We start from the raw sequence: 17,200 nt of genomic DNA on the forward strand, positions 1-17,200 counted from the left end.
GAGGGAGAGAAAAGGGTAATCAAGGAAGGGAAGCAGGAAGAGCTGCTTTACTACGGCTGCCATGATCACTATTTGACAGCTAAAGTGGTTCGAGTGGATTTGCTTGTAAGAAAATGAATTGCACAGGAAACATTACAGCACCTGCTCCTACAGTAGTGATTTTACACTTTGACTTCGTAACAAATCTCTCCTTATATTTCTCCAAGAGAAGGTCATGTGAGAAATGGCAGGTGCCTCGTCCAGTGTTACTCTTGAAAATATCAACTGAAAATCAGGAGGATTCTCTTGGAAGATGGGAGATTAATCAGCTAAAATCCAAAAAATCCTCACCAACCCAAAACACTTTCAATTCTGAGTGTGCCTCACACAGGTTAGTGGGCTTATTAAACCACCTGTAGTAACACTTTCTCAAAAAGAAAAAAAATAGCACTCTTATGCCTCACTCACGCTAGCAGTGACTTTGTAGCTGCCTGTCGCTCTTGATCTTCTGTAAATGCAGGTCTGTGTATGACTACAACACAGAGAATAAAACTGGCCTTTGAACAAGCACATAAGCTCAACTGGTGCTCCTATCGGCTGTCGCTCAAGAAATTTGCATAAAGCTGAGGGATTCTCAACTTTGTTGCATCACTCAACATGCCCACTAGATCGCCAACAGTCGCTGTTGCTTGCATAGATGGAGGTCACCGGAAGTCACTCACTTTCCGTTGAAATTAAAGGTTGCTTATCGATTATTCGTAATTGAGGCTTTAGTGTGCACTCAGACTAGGCATAGTCATGTTGAACCGGGCCCAGGCATGATTGCCCCCCTCCCCTCTCCCCCTCAGCCTGCACTCACATTGCATTTTGCCCTCCGAGCCTGGGCACGCTTTCAAATCTTCACTGATTTGACTGCTGGACTGGTCCAAGATTGAGGGTGGGGGACACAAATTAAGTTTTTTAGACCCTCACCAAACAAAATATGATGAAAAACAATGTTATATATGATTTAAGGGTATCATTTATTCTTTAGGCATTTATTTGAGGGCCTTCAGATTTCCTGGGGCCCTAAGCAGCCGCTTACCTTGCTTATTTGTTAAATCCGCCCCTGCATGAAAATCATTGTGCTGCACGTATTAGGAGGTTTTCTGAAGGTGGCAGCTGTCGTGCAGTGAGGGGTTTGTATCTTTAATAATCTCCGACAGTTTGCGTTCATTGAAAAGTAAGAAGGATTAATAAATCCATTTAAAACCAAAGCCCAACCGAACCATGCTCTGGCACAACTGACTGGGCAAGGGCCAGCCAACTCAGAGCACTCACACTTGTCAAACGAACATGGAAACGGGGGTCAAATGTTTCTAGATACGGTTCAGGATAGCCTAGTGTGATTACACCTTTACTCTAGCACTGCATTTTCTGAGCACAAACAAGCTTGTATAACTAGCACTTCTTGTGTGTATTGCCTCTTCCTTAATCACCAAATGCTTCTTTAATGGTAAGCCGCTTTAAACAAAACTGTCTGCTAAATGATAAAATGTAAATGTAAAATATCTAGTCTTAAATGACTGATTTAACAATAAAACACACCTTTAGAAGCCCATAATCCTGGCACAGTTGCAGTGGTTGAGATCTCATCTGATATATCCAGAAAACGTTCCTCATCTAAAAGGTAGAAAGCAAAAAAAAGTATTCAAGCAATCTATAAATGCATTAATTTATGCTTGGTATTAATAAAAAATGTAAGCCTTCTGGACCTCTACTTCATTAGCAAATTTAACAAACTGAAAGAAATATATACACTTGTCAAAATCAGTCAATGCTAACTGAATATGCACTTATTTGAAGCGGAAGGTGTTACATTGGGATTTTCCATTGTGCAAAGCTAAGTCAGATGTTAGTGCATATCTAAACCATATTTAGGTGAAATATAAGATGGAAAACTGTTTTGGGTGGGAGTTTGTTTTCCATGCATTTAAATTATTCACCGTAATACATTTTGAGTGATTTTAAATCATGCTGACATGAAAACCACATATGTGGGCTCAAACAGAAGATTTTGTATCCTTAAACTCTCTCCATATACATGAATAAAAACACCACAAAAATCTGTTTCAGTTTTTTTTATATAATACCGTTGTAAAAATAGTGTTTTAATATCCAATTAAAAATAACTTTTTAAAATAACATTTCTGAAATATAAATACAATTCAAATGTAATGAAAATAATAGGGCAACACAGTGGCTCAGTGGATAACAGTAACCTCACAAGGTCATTGGTTCAAGTACCATTTGGGTCAGTTGGCATTTCTGTGTGGAGTTTGCATGTCCTCCCGGTGTTTGCGTGGGTTTTCTCTGGGTGCTCTACACATTTGTACAATTTAGTACGATTTGCTTATCCCCCAATGATGGTTGAGTTTAGGGGTTGGATTGGGTGCCACACCTCCTTATTAAAATCGTACATTTTTATTTGACTGAACTCTTGACTGCGTCTTTTGGCATCCTGACCAAATCTGCCCACTGGCCAGAACTGTTTGTAGGTATTGCGTGTCCAGTTAAATTGGAGTGATATAAACCCAATAAGTCTCTCTCTTTTTTTTTAATTATCCTGATGTTAAAATAGGACCCAAATCCCAAATTTTGAAGCCCACTGCAACGTGACATAGAAGTGCGGTTTTCCTTGCCCATCAAATGATTGACAGATGCCATGTTTCTATAGTAATATGTCCACAGAACATTTTTTGCAAATAAACTGAGATTAAAACATCTGTTCCAAACTGTCTGATTTTTAGAAGTTTTACAAGTTTAAACGGTTTTTAAATCAGAGCATGTAATAAAGACAGTAAAATCGCTATGTAATTCCTAACCACTATAATCACCGTATGATGTCAGAAAATACTAATTTGTATGTGCACTGCAAATGGCATTTGTGTGGGACTCACCGTTTCAGAAAGGCTCTACCAATACATGGAATAAACGGACTTGTTTTTTTTGGACTAATTAGCTGTATTTCAGCTTTATCAGCATCTGTCTCTGTCACTGACTGTTGTTTATCTGATGTAACGCAGGAGAAGCAGACATGCAGGTGAGAACGGTGGGCAGGGGGAAGCAGCTCATTTGAATTTAAAGCCACAGGCTACTAAAACGGCTACACTGTAGTCAAACACCACATGGGCAGATTCTGGAGGCTATATTAAATAATCTGATAGATATTTTGAGCTAAAACTTTTACATTCTGGAGACACCAACGGCTTATCTTACATCTTTAAAAAATAAAATAAAATAGGTGCCCTTTAACTTATTAGTTTTTACAAATTTAAGTGAATTGTACATTAAACAATTAAGCCCACCTAAAAAAAAATGTAAATAATTAGTTTGAACAAACATCAAACATGATTTTTTGATTTTTTTAAATTCATAGCTTTATGAAATAATGATGTTCTACTCTTACTTAAAACCTTTAAAAATTGTTGAAGAGCATTCATATATTATATTAGATCATTTCAGATATTTTCCATATATTTAATTAATACATATAACTCTTTTAATATTTTATGTGTGGCAATAGTTGATTAGGTGCCTACTCCGCCAAAAAAGCTAAGAAATGGATCATATCAGACAAGTCAATCAGCAATAAAAGAGCATATCAGGTTCACAGAGGGATAAAAAAAGGTTAAACAAACTCCACAAAACCCAACACGTTATAATACGCCGCATAACGTTTCAGACACAAACCATGTGGAACTCAAAAATGATGGATCTGCCATGGGGAGAAGAATGTTCCTCAGGCTTGCACACGCTTTTCTGTCTACTTATGTTTCTCTTGGCAAAGCTCTGCATGGCCATCTTGTTTTTCACAAGGAGCCTCTGTCCACGCATATACGGTTGAACTTTATGAGCACAGTAGACAAAAGTGGCAGAAGCACATTTCAACGGCTGGAAGACCCTCCATCCTCTGTCAGTTCCAGCTACGTCGCGGTGAATGAAACTAAGCATATCCGCAGTCACAGAACCGGAGCCTTGAAAGACTCAGAGACATTTAGCTCATTACTGCAGAGTGAACTTGACGGCTTCAGAAATATATTCCAAACTGTATCTCTCTATTCACTGACCTATAGTAGATGAAGAGGAAATTTCAATGGCTGAAGTCAAAAAATAGATTCAATTAGATTCAATTAGATTCAAATCAATTAGCATGCACAGACAAACCAGCAATAAAAAATTTTACTTCATTTTAAAGGCAATTCATTGCAATTTGAATGTTACGATCACATTTTTTTTTTTTAAACAAGTGCTCTACTACAAGAAGTTTCAATTCTTATTTTAGCCTTGTTTTCTAATTTTGTGAAAATTGTTTCTTTTGGTTTTGAAAGACTCACCACCTGTGAGTCTGACAAACCAAGAAAGCTCATAGTGGGGGGATTTGATGTATGGTAAAGCAAGAAAATCTTGAAAAAAAATGATGGGGCTACTCGCTGATGTAACGTGCAAAGTGATGGTGTATTTACAGTGTACGAGAGTAAAAGCCAAATTAACCACAAAAAAAAAAGCAAAGTAACAAAATAATCAAACATAAAAGAACAAGTAAACAGCAAACAAACAAACAATATATGTACTGCCACACTATTATACACAGACAGGCCACAAATTGCTTACAGCACCACAGTAGAAAAGAAAAACTGACCCCGAATTTGAGTTTGGGGCTGTCTTTTTAAGGAAGCCCCGGCCTTTTGACATGGATCAGTTTAAATTTCTGTGTGGAGTTTGCATGTTCTCCCCATGTTGGCGTGGGTTTCCTCCGGATGCTCTGGTTTTCCCCACAGTCCAAAGACATGCTCTATAGGGGAATTGAATATGCTAAACTGGCCAAAGTGTACAGTATGTGTGCAACTTCTTCAGCAGGATAACGCTCCTTCTTATACTTCAGCCTCCACATCAAAGTTCCTGAAAGCAAAAAAGGTCAATCCAGGATTGGCTAGCCCAGTCACCAGACATGAACATTATTGAGCATGTTTAGGGATAGATGAAAGGGGGAGGCATTGAAGATTAATCCAAAGAATCTCAATGAACTCTGGGAGTCTTGCAAGAACGCTTTCTTTGCCATCCCAGATGACTTTAATAATAAGTTATTTGAGTCATTTTAGAGATGTATGGATGCAGTTGTCCAAGTTCATGGGAGTTATACACAATATTCATTCTTCTTCCACTGCACCATGATTTTATATTCTATACTGTACGTTATTTCTGTTAAGTGACAAGACATTTGTCTGATAAAATAAAAATCCAGGCATGATCAAAATCTTATTTTACTCAAAGTATAATCTAGAGGCCTTTGGCTTTCATATAAGCCACTTCTGATAGCAAATGATCAACTAGAAGTCAAGATATTATTTGTTGTTCCTAAAACTTGAATAGGTGACAAGACTTTTGTCAGGTAGTGTATAATAAAAAATCAAAATACCTTGTTAACCACAGACCATATCAGTCATTTACCCAAAGGATACTGACAAAAAGTGGAACAAGATGTGCTAAAATGCATTTTGCCCGGTTTTGCCCTACAAATATACATGACACTCATCATAATATTCTTTGAGAAGCTAGTCATTTCTGTTAAATGCTGACATGATTGAAACACTCAGTATTTGCATTCATCAACTGAAATGTTTAAAAATAAGATTCACATGAAATTTTGTTCAAAACGCTAAAAACTTTAAATATTAACACTGCAAACAGGCCCACAAGAAGATCAAGACCAGTATCAATATGGCCTTAGTTTGGTTCTGGGAGAAAGCAAAAAAGAAAAAAAAAACACACTTTCATTATGGTCATGCCAGGCCTGTAAAAATGCAGTGTTGCTCTAAGTAAAACATCTAATGCCATGAAGCGTCTCAAAAATGACCGCATATATTACTCCTGGGGTCAGCATTGAAAGTTGTAGAAAATATCCCAAAAGAATTAAGTCATGAAACATTCTCAGTTCAGTCCTAAAGCTCGCCTTGTAAAGACAGCCAGGTAGTGCTTCAATATAAAATAAGAACTTCGCTTCTAGAAAAAAATACAAATAGTTTTCAAGTTCCAGCACAAGGAGAGAAGCAGGCTTTTTTTCAGGATGTAATTTATTGTATTTCATCAAGCGTGCAGAGGATTTGAGCTGTAAACTGCACTTTCCCTGCATTTATTTTCTATTTTACAGCCATTACAAACACATTTGTGTGATTTGTAATCTCTGCCGGCTGCCGTGAGGACGTTTCAACCGAACTTATTCTTGGTGCTCTTGGAAGACACTTGTAGGGCAAAGGTTAAATCAACAAGGCATCATTCCAACACATCTTGAGGAAAAACCCGCACATCTGATTGAAGTGAGTTACATCTCAGTAAAGAAGACGTGATGAATTGAAAAGCTTCAAGATAATCAACGATCATCTAAATGTGATCTATTGGTTATTATTATGCTGTTTTGGATGTTTATCTTCATATGATGTGAAATACAGCTGTTTGTGACTGTAAAATGTGTGCAAAGTTAAAAAGAATAAAGTGTGCAACATATTGTCTTGCAAAATAAATAACTGGAACTGAACTGCCTGAGGTTTGTAACAAATTTCCTTAATTGCTGTATATGGTTTTCATTGGCCAGCTTTCAAAAATGTCTACTCTCAAATGCTGAAGTTAGATTAATTTGTGTTGTCAACATGTTGAGAAGACTGTTTTGTAAAGCAAATCCACTTTGCATGCACTTGTAAACTTGTTCTTAGGTTTATATGGTTAATTAATTGTGTTTTCAAGCAATGAGAAAGGCTCTAGAAAAGTAATTCAGATATGATAATGGGCGTTTAGTTTTCCAACACCAAATCTGACTGATCTATCTGACCAACCAGAGCAAGATTTATTCATTTATTTATTTATTTTTATTTATTTATTTATTTTTTGGAATAAAGGATCCTTGAACAAATCATTGCAGACAATGTGAGAAAAGAGTTGATGCTCCAGTGTATATTATCAGAAAAATAAATGTGTTGTTCATTTACTTACCCATATAGGCTTTCCAGGATAGATGTCACCTTTTATTCTTCACTAGAACATTAAAGATATTTAGTGTTTGTTATTTGTGATTAGAGTTATAAGGACAGCATATTCAAGACTCAAGAATCAATAAATAAATAAAGACCATAGCAATAAATGACTCATTTGCCAATAAATGACAGCCTTGGTAAATTCTAATTAACCTGGGCTTTGTGACATAATGATGTAAATCAAACTTGAGAAATAAGATCTTCATTTTTATAAGCACAAGTAACGTTGTTGGAAAGTGATTAAAATCCAGCGTCGAGCCAACATCTTAAACCAACGTCATTTTGATGTCAAATACTGCCATTTATTCATCAGGTATGGCAACCAAACTCCAATGTCTGATAGACATCACAGGGGTAACGTCCACACAACGTCAAGCTGTAACATCATTAGACATGGATATTTGGTTGATTTTAGGTTGGACATTGTACATTGACGTCGGGCTGACGTAAACCCGATTTTCAATTCCAAACAAAATGCAACGTCCCCACAACGTTGGGGTACAACATCAATCAGGCATCACGTTGACGTCCTGTCCCTGCTGGGTTAATATGATATGGGGTCTTTATTATTGCTGAAATGAGGCATCTAGATGATCTATGACAGGCAAGAACAATAAAAAAAACTTTACATCCTAGCCTTCACTCACCTTTTTAAAAACCTACTCACAAAATCCTTTTTTTCTTCGTTCTCAGTCAACTTGGACAGCGGTTTCTTCCAAACAGAGAATAAAAAAGTCAAACTGTTCATCAATGTTACATTGACACTGTTGATCATTCACTAGTAATGTGTGGATTGATACTAAAATATCGATATCTCCGATACCAGCTTTGAATGCTCTAGTATCGATTATCTTATCAAAATATGGATATTTCAGTCATGTGGAGCAAATATGTAGTTCATTGGAAATAGATAAATACAGTGTAAAGTAATCACAATTACCCTAGTTTATCTGAATAATGTAAACTTAGTTGGAACTACTTGTTCTTATGCCTGCCAAGTCATGCACATATTACGGCACTGTACAACTGCAGAGCATGCTAACTAGCCACTCAGTCCGCTGGCCTGGCACATGTTGTTCAGTCATGCTGTCATTGGATATGAGTGACCGCAAGCGAAGTATGTGTGGAGCTACTTCACTTCCATAATCTCAAACAATGCAGTTTGTGACACGTGTAACAAAACAGTGCGGTACTTATCTAATCAAACATCTACATATAAATCACAGGACAGAATATGACAACGTCATGACAAGGCGGCCAGAAGAGGACGAAAGGAGAGGCACAGGTGATGCTAGAGCAAGACAGACATCACTTGCAGAGTCCTTGGGTGCAGCAGGCAGGCACTATAGGTACAGAGGGAGAAAACGTGGCAATGTGACTGCATTTTTGGGCTTGGGTTTTTGTGACAATGATAAAAGAAAAGAAAAAGGTTAAAATTATTCAAGGGGACCGAAATAACATGTCACTAAACGTAGAAGTGTGAATGTTTTGAGTTTTAAGATATACATGCTCAGATGCTTTCATTAAATACGTAAGTTGGCTTTTTTGTTGTATAATAAATTCTTTATCAATAAACAAGAACAACCCGTAATATGTCTTGTATTCAGAATAAAGTGATACTTTTAAGTACACTACTTGTTACTTTAATTTCCCAGTCATTTTTGGGCAAATTATCGGATCTGTATCGCCGATTTTTAGATATTTTGGATGTGATATATTATGTAAACACACTGAAAAAATTATTTAGGGGATTTACTAAATGTTTTTTTAAGGTAAGTGGTTACAATCTATTTATATGGGTTATTTTTTCAGTTTATATATTTGCATTATTTGACTATATATATATATATATATATATATATATATATATATATATATATATATATATATTATAGAGAGTTAATTTAGAAATTGACATTACTTTTCTTTTATATGTATTAATTTATTAAAACCTTAGAAGCTCGAAAAGTTCAAAAGACCCCCCACTGACAAAGTCCAGAATTTGGCCCTAAATGAGTAAAATGACAAAATAACTATAGTTACTTTAGTACTTAAGTTATTCAAATGTACTAATTCTGACTGAGGAAATTGGTTAGCCAGTTTGTTATTTACCTAAAGGCTACAGATTTTAATATGTATTTTAGTTGTTTTCTTGTAAGTTTTAACAGATTCCTAATTTTTTTTAATGATGCATGATAAAAAATTGGTATTTTTAAAATAAGTATTTTTCATACTACTTCATTCTATTTTTTTTTTTATTCTAGTCTCATTATTTATAAAATTGCAATAACTTACAGTTTAAATGCACATATCTAAATAAACCTTTTGTGGTAAAATAGTATACAGTAGTACCCACTTTAAGAAAATTGTAGGGCATATTTTTGTTGCATCAAAAAGTGAGGTTATGATCACCATCAAACAAGCTAATGCAGCAAAGATTAATAGAAATTGAGGAGAATAACTGCAAAAAGCTCCACTTGAAAAAAAAAAGAAAAAAAAGAAAAAAAAAAGAACCCTTTTCAATAGGCTGGCTACGGGCCTGTATTACTATCATTATTAGTATTGTCACAGAGTAAACATGAGGGCAAATGCCTCTGAAAGAAAGAATGAACTGCAACTTACAGGCGCCAAACTGAATGTTATGAATTTCCTCCACTCACTTCTCTACCAACACTGTGTATTAAAACACCTTCAACTTGTAAGTGTCAGCTCTATCCCACACTGTATCATTACAAACGATCAATAAAAACACCCGTTTCATTAACAAACCCATGGTGACGCACCCGGCACTGATGCAACTCTTTAAAAGAAAGATTTCTTGTGGTGCTGATGAAGTGCCGATATCCCCGCTTAGTCTCGAGCCACTTTCAGACATAACTCAGCAACACAAATCCATCTGAAATGAAGCAGCATTAAAAGGGCAATTTGGCAAATCATTTCAGATGGTGGAGCGACCGCAATTATTTGTTTTTGGATGCTATCGAGAGCATACGTTTTGAAAAAGGATGTGTGAGGGCAAATGTTCCGCCAGTCTACGACTGATATATGTCCTGCGGATTTCCCTTACACTCATAATACATAATGACAAGCATATGTCCTGCAGATCCTTCAAACTCTGCAAACACACACACACACACACGCGCACACACACACACACACACAGAGGAATCGGTTTAAATTATAAAGAAACGACATGATCAAACACACTGACGCGCCATCACAGTGAAAACTTCCCGTTAGGCTTCAGAAAGTACATTTGATAGCGCATACGTTTTATTGATAATTTACTATAAGCTTCAACGCCAGATTTACAGAGGCCATTTTGTAAATCATTTGAACATTTTACAGCCTGCGTTAAGCATTTTTATATTATTTCTGATCTGGCCACTACAGTTGAATGATTCTGCCAAGCAGTATAAAGAAAAGAAAGAAGCGAGCCAATGCTTGAGAATACAGCAGACACAATTGTACATTTTAGTCAATTCCCATTTTTTACGCCATATATAATGGATCCCTGAGAGTTTCCAGCAAATATTTGTTTTAAAAACCCATCTGCATGTACTCACCCACACCCAAAATGGATGACTGGCTTTTTGGGCCTTAATCTACATTAACACAACCGTACGGCCAAGAAAATGAGCTCACTGCAAAAGATGATATAAGCAGCCAGTTAGCTACTGCTTACATTACAAATGACCACAAGCAGCAAAGTGGGCCATGCAACGCTGATGGAGATGAAACGGTGTTGGAATCGGTCCATGATGAATGAACAGAAGAGAAAAACCTCCAGTTTCCATTTATGGTTCATTTCCGTTCAGATATGTTCAGGGTGTCTGTGTGTTTCTGGCTGCTACTGTTATAGCAAAAGGCAAGGTCATTCACCTTTACAAATATGAGAGTATATATTTGAGAAACGTCATATTATGGATGTAACCCAAAAATAATTGAAGCTATAAGGATAAAGCCTGAGGACAGACAGTGAAGGTTGTACACTCATACATGTATATCGTATTCCTTGGTGTTTTCTATGAATCATCATTACGCATGGTTATGCAATGAACATATTTCCAGCGTAATGTGTAATGTAATGTTTTTCACGGCGCATGCTGGTGAATGCTGTAATGAAAGCATATGTGACCTGCTGAACTCTTCACTTTTTGCCTTGGTCAAACAGGAATCGGCAATGTCGCTGGGTAATCACCATTAATAAAAAATAATAGCTGCAAATTGCAAATTTCCTGCAACCTCGTCACCCCCTTGAGAAGTACTTGTGCCTGCAAATGTGTGATTTTTCTCTGGTGAAGTCGGCAAAATGTGACACGTTCATTCTCAGAGCTCATTTCACAAAACCAGATATTATGAATCTGCCAATAACACACTTCTCTCTTCCTTTTATAAAATTAATAATTACAAATGTGTTATTTATTGTAATTTTTATACATAATATATTATACTTTTATTACAATAAATAATAAATTAGGAATTATTAATTTAATAAAAGACAGAAAATGTGATAACTTCTTCCTTAAGTTTAAAGAGGAGTTGTCACCAATGTGTCTGAAATGTAAAACAGAGGAAGGTGACCTTGTGCATTGTTTCTGGCTTTGCAGGGAATTTCAAAAGTTATGGGCCATGATTGAACAGGAAATTAATGGTTTCTTATCTATTCATATTGGTTGTGACCCAAAGCATATGCTGTTTGCGATATACAACAAGATTAATATAAACAAACACTTTGCAAGTTCCTGGCATTTTGTGCAAGAAAATGTATTCTCCTAAACTGGATAACAGACTAAACTCTTACAAAGTCTTTATGGCATAGGGTAATACTTGAATACGTACCACTGGACTACATAACTTATGTTTTAAACGGCAAAGATATTTTTATTTCATCAGAGGTGGGATCCATTTTTGTTGCATATGGGTTTAAACATAACCTCCATACATATCAGAGGGTTGATTTAATGAGGTCAGATCTTATGAAGGTTTGTGGTGTATGAATATGAAATTTATTTATTTTTTATTATTTTGTTTAATTTAACTATTATTATTATTAATATTCATATCATTATCATAACAATCCTCCATTCTATTCACTTGTTTGTTGTTGTATCTGTATTGCCTGAAAAGTTAATAAATACATTATTTAAAAAAAAATCTAATCAATCATCATTTATTAAACCAAGAGTTTGTGTACTTTTGTGTTTTACTAAATTCATAATTCTTAATTTATTATTTATTACATATGTTGTACATAAGCACTGTGTATAGTTTAATTAAAAATCATGCGTATTTATAAACACAGTTCATTACATTTTGAAATCAGTTGAATTTTAAAACAGTTAATGGAATTAAATATAAACTATATATCAAAATATATCCACAGGGTTTCTGCAGGTTTCATCAAGTAAAATTTAAGCCTTTTTAAGAACACTATGAATGAAATTTTAGACTTATACAAGGCTAAACACTAATGATACTGATGATGTAATTATTTCTTAGCAACATACTTTAATGTGTCAAAACAAGAAAACTCTAGTTGTACACGTTTTTCAACATAATATTTCATCTGGACAAAAATGACAGGTTTAACACTATTAAAAGTATATTTATTGTGGTAACAATTACATAAATAATCCAAAATATATATTTGTTGGCTTTTGGTCCAAACTGATTGACTATCAACCAAATGCGTTTCTGTAAAAAATCCTTAAAATTCATGCCAACACTGTAAAAAAATTATATGATAAATTATTTATGACAGCATATGCTTTTAGGTCATTGTGATTTATTAAACTGAGTTAATCATGTTCTAATGTAATTTTATGGGTTCTATTTTGACGATCCATGCGCAAAGTGCAAAGCACAGGGCGCAAATGCATTCAGGGCGTGTCAGAATCCACTTCTGCTAATATAAGGATGGAAAAATCCACTTTGCGCCGTGGCGCATGGTCTAAAAGTGTTGAGTTTATTTTCTTAACGACTTATAGGTGTGATTTGGTGTGAATCGGAGTCTCATCTCCCATTCCCTTTAAGAGCCAGTTGCGTCGCGCCATAGTGCATTTGCTATTTACATGACGTAATATTTTAATACATTATATTTATATCCTATATATATATCCTTATTATATCCTATATAAATATTTAAATTATTTTTCATATGTAGAGATATTTGCGTATTGCTCTACATCTTGTGTGTATTAAGCAGTGTGTAAGAGAGGCGCAGAGCTAACACGCTCTGCGCTGGACAATAGACCGGCTTTGTTCTGGTCTATTGAAAAATCTATTAAAGTTTCTCAAAATAGCAATGCACCAGCAATGCACCAGCAATGCACCTCAGAACGCCTTCCTTTTTAGACCAGAACGCCTATGGGGACACATATGAGCGCAAATGCATTTGCTATTTAAACAGCATGGCGCAACACATCAAAACAACTCTTGCTTTAAGCTGAAACTAGCAAACAACAATTGCGTCGCGCCTTGGGCCACATTGCGCCGGGTGTATTATAGGGTCCTATAAGTTACACAAGCTGTTTTAAGTCAGTTTAACATAAAATAAGTTCAACGGGTTCATAAGGTTAATTTGACTCAGCTTAAAAAAATTAAGGCAACCGTGATTTTTTTTATTTATAGATATTATGTCTACTTCCCCTTACTTATGTAAAGGGTTTTTGTATGAATGGAAGTTAGCATAAAGGGATATATTGCTCTGTTATTACCACAGGAAACTGTGTAATTGTTTTTAGTTTTCTTTCCTTGGTAATTTGGGAATTAATTTGAAGGAACTGCTGTAAAATATATCTAACTGCTATTGTAAATTGTATCTCTTTGCAATAAAAAACCTAAATATAAAGGTAAATATTTTTAAAAAGGTTTTATTAAGATGTATTGTTGGTGATTAGAGGGATGTCGGCCTGATTATGTAGCTTTACATTGGCAGAAAAAAATTAAGACCTGTTAAAAATGATTTAAGAAACACAACATTGAATTTAAGACTTTTTAAGGCCTACAATTTAGTTTTTTAAATTCAAGACATTTTAAGGCTTTTTAAGACCCAGCGGACACCCTAATACAGTTTATATTTATACTTAGCATTCAAACATTTTCCTTTGGCTTAGTCTCTATTTCAGAGGTCGCCACAGCAGAATGAATTGCCAACTAGTCCAGTATATGTTTTACACAGCGGATGCCCTTCCAGCTGCAACCCAGTACTAGAAAACACCCATACACACTCATTTAAACAAACACACACACACTCCTACATTATGGATAATGTACTTTATGTAATTCACCTATAGCGCATGTCTTTGGACTGTGGGGGAAACGGGAGCACCCGGAGGAAACCCAAGCGAGAACATGCCAACTCAAACCAGCAACCTTCTTGCTGTGAAGCTAACGAATGAGCCACCATGCTGCTCGAATTCAATTGAATCAAAATGTATTAAACATACTTTACTTTTTCCTCATTATTAGTATTGCACACTCATTATAATTACTATATATGGATTTATATAATAACTAAACCCTTAATCGCTGTTTCTCATTTAACTCTAAAGCATTCAATTAAAATATGCAGCATATTGAAATAATACTCACACCACATAAACTAAACAAATTTATATACTTTAATGAAATTTCCAGGAATATTTACTATAGATCAATATTTAGTGCATTTTAACAGTTACAGTAAATAATAAAATCACTAAATCAAGGAAGTGTGAAGCTGCAAATTAGAGAAGTGATTGCAACCTAAATGATGAGCAGATGTTTTAATATTTGGTTCTGGAGGTGGCACCTGGGTCACTTATATGAAAGTTCCCACAATGAAGAGCAAGCTACGAGGAGAATACTTTGACTTTAAAGGAGTCACTAAATTAGCAGTGAGCCATTGTTAGCAGGACCACAGGTTAGTCCCAGGGTTCCAGTTATGAGGGGCGGAGGTGGATTTTACAAGCCCAGGCTGAAGAGCCGCAGAGGGACTTGCCCTCACCAGCTGCCTGCTTTACAAGGCAAACTTCAAAGATAAAGCCTTGACTTTCCCCCCGCAGGCCCTGCCACACCACCAACTACACGCACACAGTGTGAGTAAAGCAACATGTCTCACGCTTCACTTCTAATGACTTATTCTGAGTGACACACTCCAGTATGAGAGAAAATGCCGGTTTCACTAATGGGAAAACCCTGTCACAAAAGATGATGACGGCAAGAAACCCCAAATATCTATGATTCCTTTACTTTTTTATGTACCGGAATATAACTTTTGATAGAATTTTAGTAAACACTCAACAAAATTATTAACATAAATTATCATATTAAATGGATCAATATTGGTCTTTTGTATATATATTTATTTAGTACTGACATACTATCTAGAACATACTTTACTAACGGCCGAGTAGTACATTTAAATTCAAATGCAGTACCTACTGAGAAGAAGACGATTTCAGACGCAGCCATAGGCATTTGTAGCACCATCCTCTTTTGAAAAGAGAGCTGACAGCACAATCTTGTTTGAATTTAAAGCGACGGTAACCAAAACGGCACAATTTGGATCAAAGCTTAAAAGAGGCAGTTTCAAAGAGTTAAATCATTTGTGGGGTATTTTGAGCTTAAACTTCACATACACAATCTAGAGACATAAGAGACTTACTTTACATTATGTAAAAAAGGGCACGATAGGTCCCTTTAAGACACCCATAAACCCACATATACTATGTTCATCTTATCTTTATTGTTCCATATTTTCCTCTCCATTTAATAAAAACAATATCATTTATTTTATTATATTTGTTGTTGAAAAATATATTTCTATATACTATTTTACATTATACTGTATTGTATGTGCATAGTATATTCACGTGAAATACTGTTCCACTTCTTTTCTTTCTTTAGATAAATATTTAAATTCTATGTAATTGAGATTTTATATATTAATTTGATATTTATGTTATTTAATACATATTTCACTGAGGTTCTGTAGGGTAAGATCTGTCAGAAATGCTCTGAAGGGCACAGAATTCCAGAAGTTTCAGAGCGGTTCAATTTTTCCATCTCAAAACCCCACTGACCTGCTTTGCCGTCTGAATTCTTTGGCTTCCGAGGAACAGGACGATTACGGCATGGAATTTCAGCGAAGACTGACTTCACTTCTGCTCCTGAAATAGAGGGGTTGGAAGTCAGAGGCAAGGCCACAGAAGGCAGTTACCCATCAGCGGAGGAGAGCTGAGTTTAATGCCAAATTATTTCATTGAGCTTATGTGACCCCCTCTTAAACAGCATTGACACATTTCAGACAGATTGAAAAACCATTCCCCCGTCTATACGTCTAACTGATGAGGTCACAATTCATTACTAATTAGAGCTGTTGCATGACACGTAAAGTGATCTGCAGGTTAAATTGAGCCAGCTGATAGGGTCTCTCTCTTTCCCTCCACCCCTAAATCCCTCTCTATTACAGTAAATAAGGCAGCTGCGGAGGCTCCGTCCTGTCAGGCGTGGTTTCTGCCTGCTGGCTTGTCCCCAACTATGGCTAGACAGCCAAGTCCCCGGGTACTTGACTGGACGTATGTCCGGCAGACTTCCATAACGACCGTCTGCGCTCCTGAGCAAAGGATTAGTGATGGATTCTGACAGTTTTCCGACCCATGCCAGAAAAGTTCAACTGCACAGGGCACAGGGAGAAGGGCACTTAAATTTGGGATGACGTTTTACCACAGATGTTCCAGAAAGAGTAATGATAATCAGATGTAGGGAAGAATGAACTTCTGGTCAGCTCTGATTTATAGACATCAAGTTTCAGCATTAATACAAAGGGTTTGTGCTCGTTTGTAATGTTAATATGCTGAATGAAATATTACCTCTTTTCTGATAGATTTTTAAGAGATTGTTTGGAAGACTTGCTCTTTTTTTATCTAAACCCTTTTCTAGAGCCTACTCTGCTGTGATTGGTCACATGGCACAGTCTTTTGTGATTGGTTGACCACTTGCAGTGTGTTGGAAACCTGCATGTTACTTCTGCTTCAGAGGATTCCTCATTCTTCAGCAATTGTAAGACGGTAAAACCAGTAAAACCAACTAAACAGTTTGAAGGTACGACCTTAAATTCCATAGGGTTGCATTATTCAAATGTGAAACAGATTTATAGACATTGGTTA

The 17,200-nt window shown here is 35.9% G+C and overlaps 1 protein-coding gene across 4 annotated transcripts in view; it reads right to left on the reverse strand.

The window, feature by feature from the left end:
• LOC147833379 (uncharacterized) overlaps positions 1 to 17,200 on the reverse strand; it is a 61,111-nt gene that overhangs the window by 14,710 nt on the left and 29,201 nt on the right. For 3 of the 4 annotated variants that reach the window (XR_015511551.1, XM_087287231.1, XM_087287230.1), the window contains 2 exons: positions 16,115 to 16,201; positions 1,567 to 1,641 (listed from right to left, as the gene is read on the reverse strand). Coding sequence is in view for 2 of the 4 variants with exons in the window: in XM_087287231.1 (XP_087143357.1) it covers positions 1,567 to 1,641; positions 16,115 to 16,201 (162 nt within the window). In the remaining 2 variants the exon portion in view is untranslated. The remainder of the gene's footprint in view (positions 1 to 1,566; positions 1,642 to 16,114; positions 16,202 to 17,200) is intronic. The other variant, XR_015511552.1, reaches the window with a different exon arrangement.

Source organism: Danio rerio, chromosome 16 (genome assembly GCF_052040795.2).
Source record: "Danio rerio strain M-AB ecotype USA chromosome 16, GRCz13ab, whole genome shotgun sequence".
NCBI classification, from domain to species: domain Eukaryota; kingdom Metazoa; phylum Chordata; class Actinopteri; order Cypriniformes; family Danionidae; genus Danio; species Danio rerio.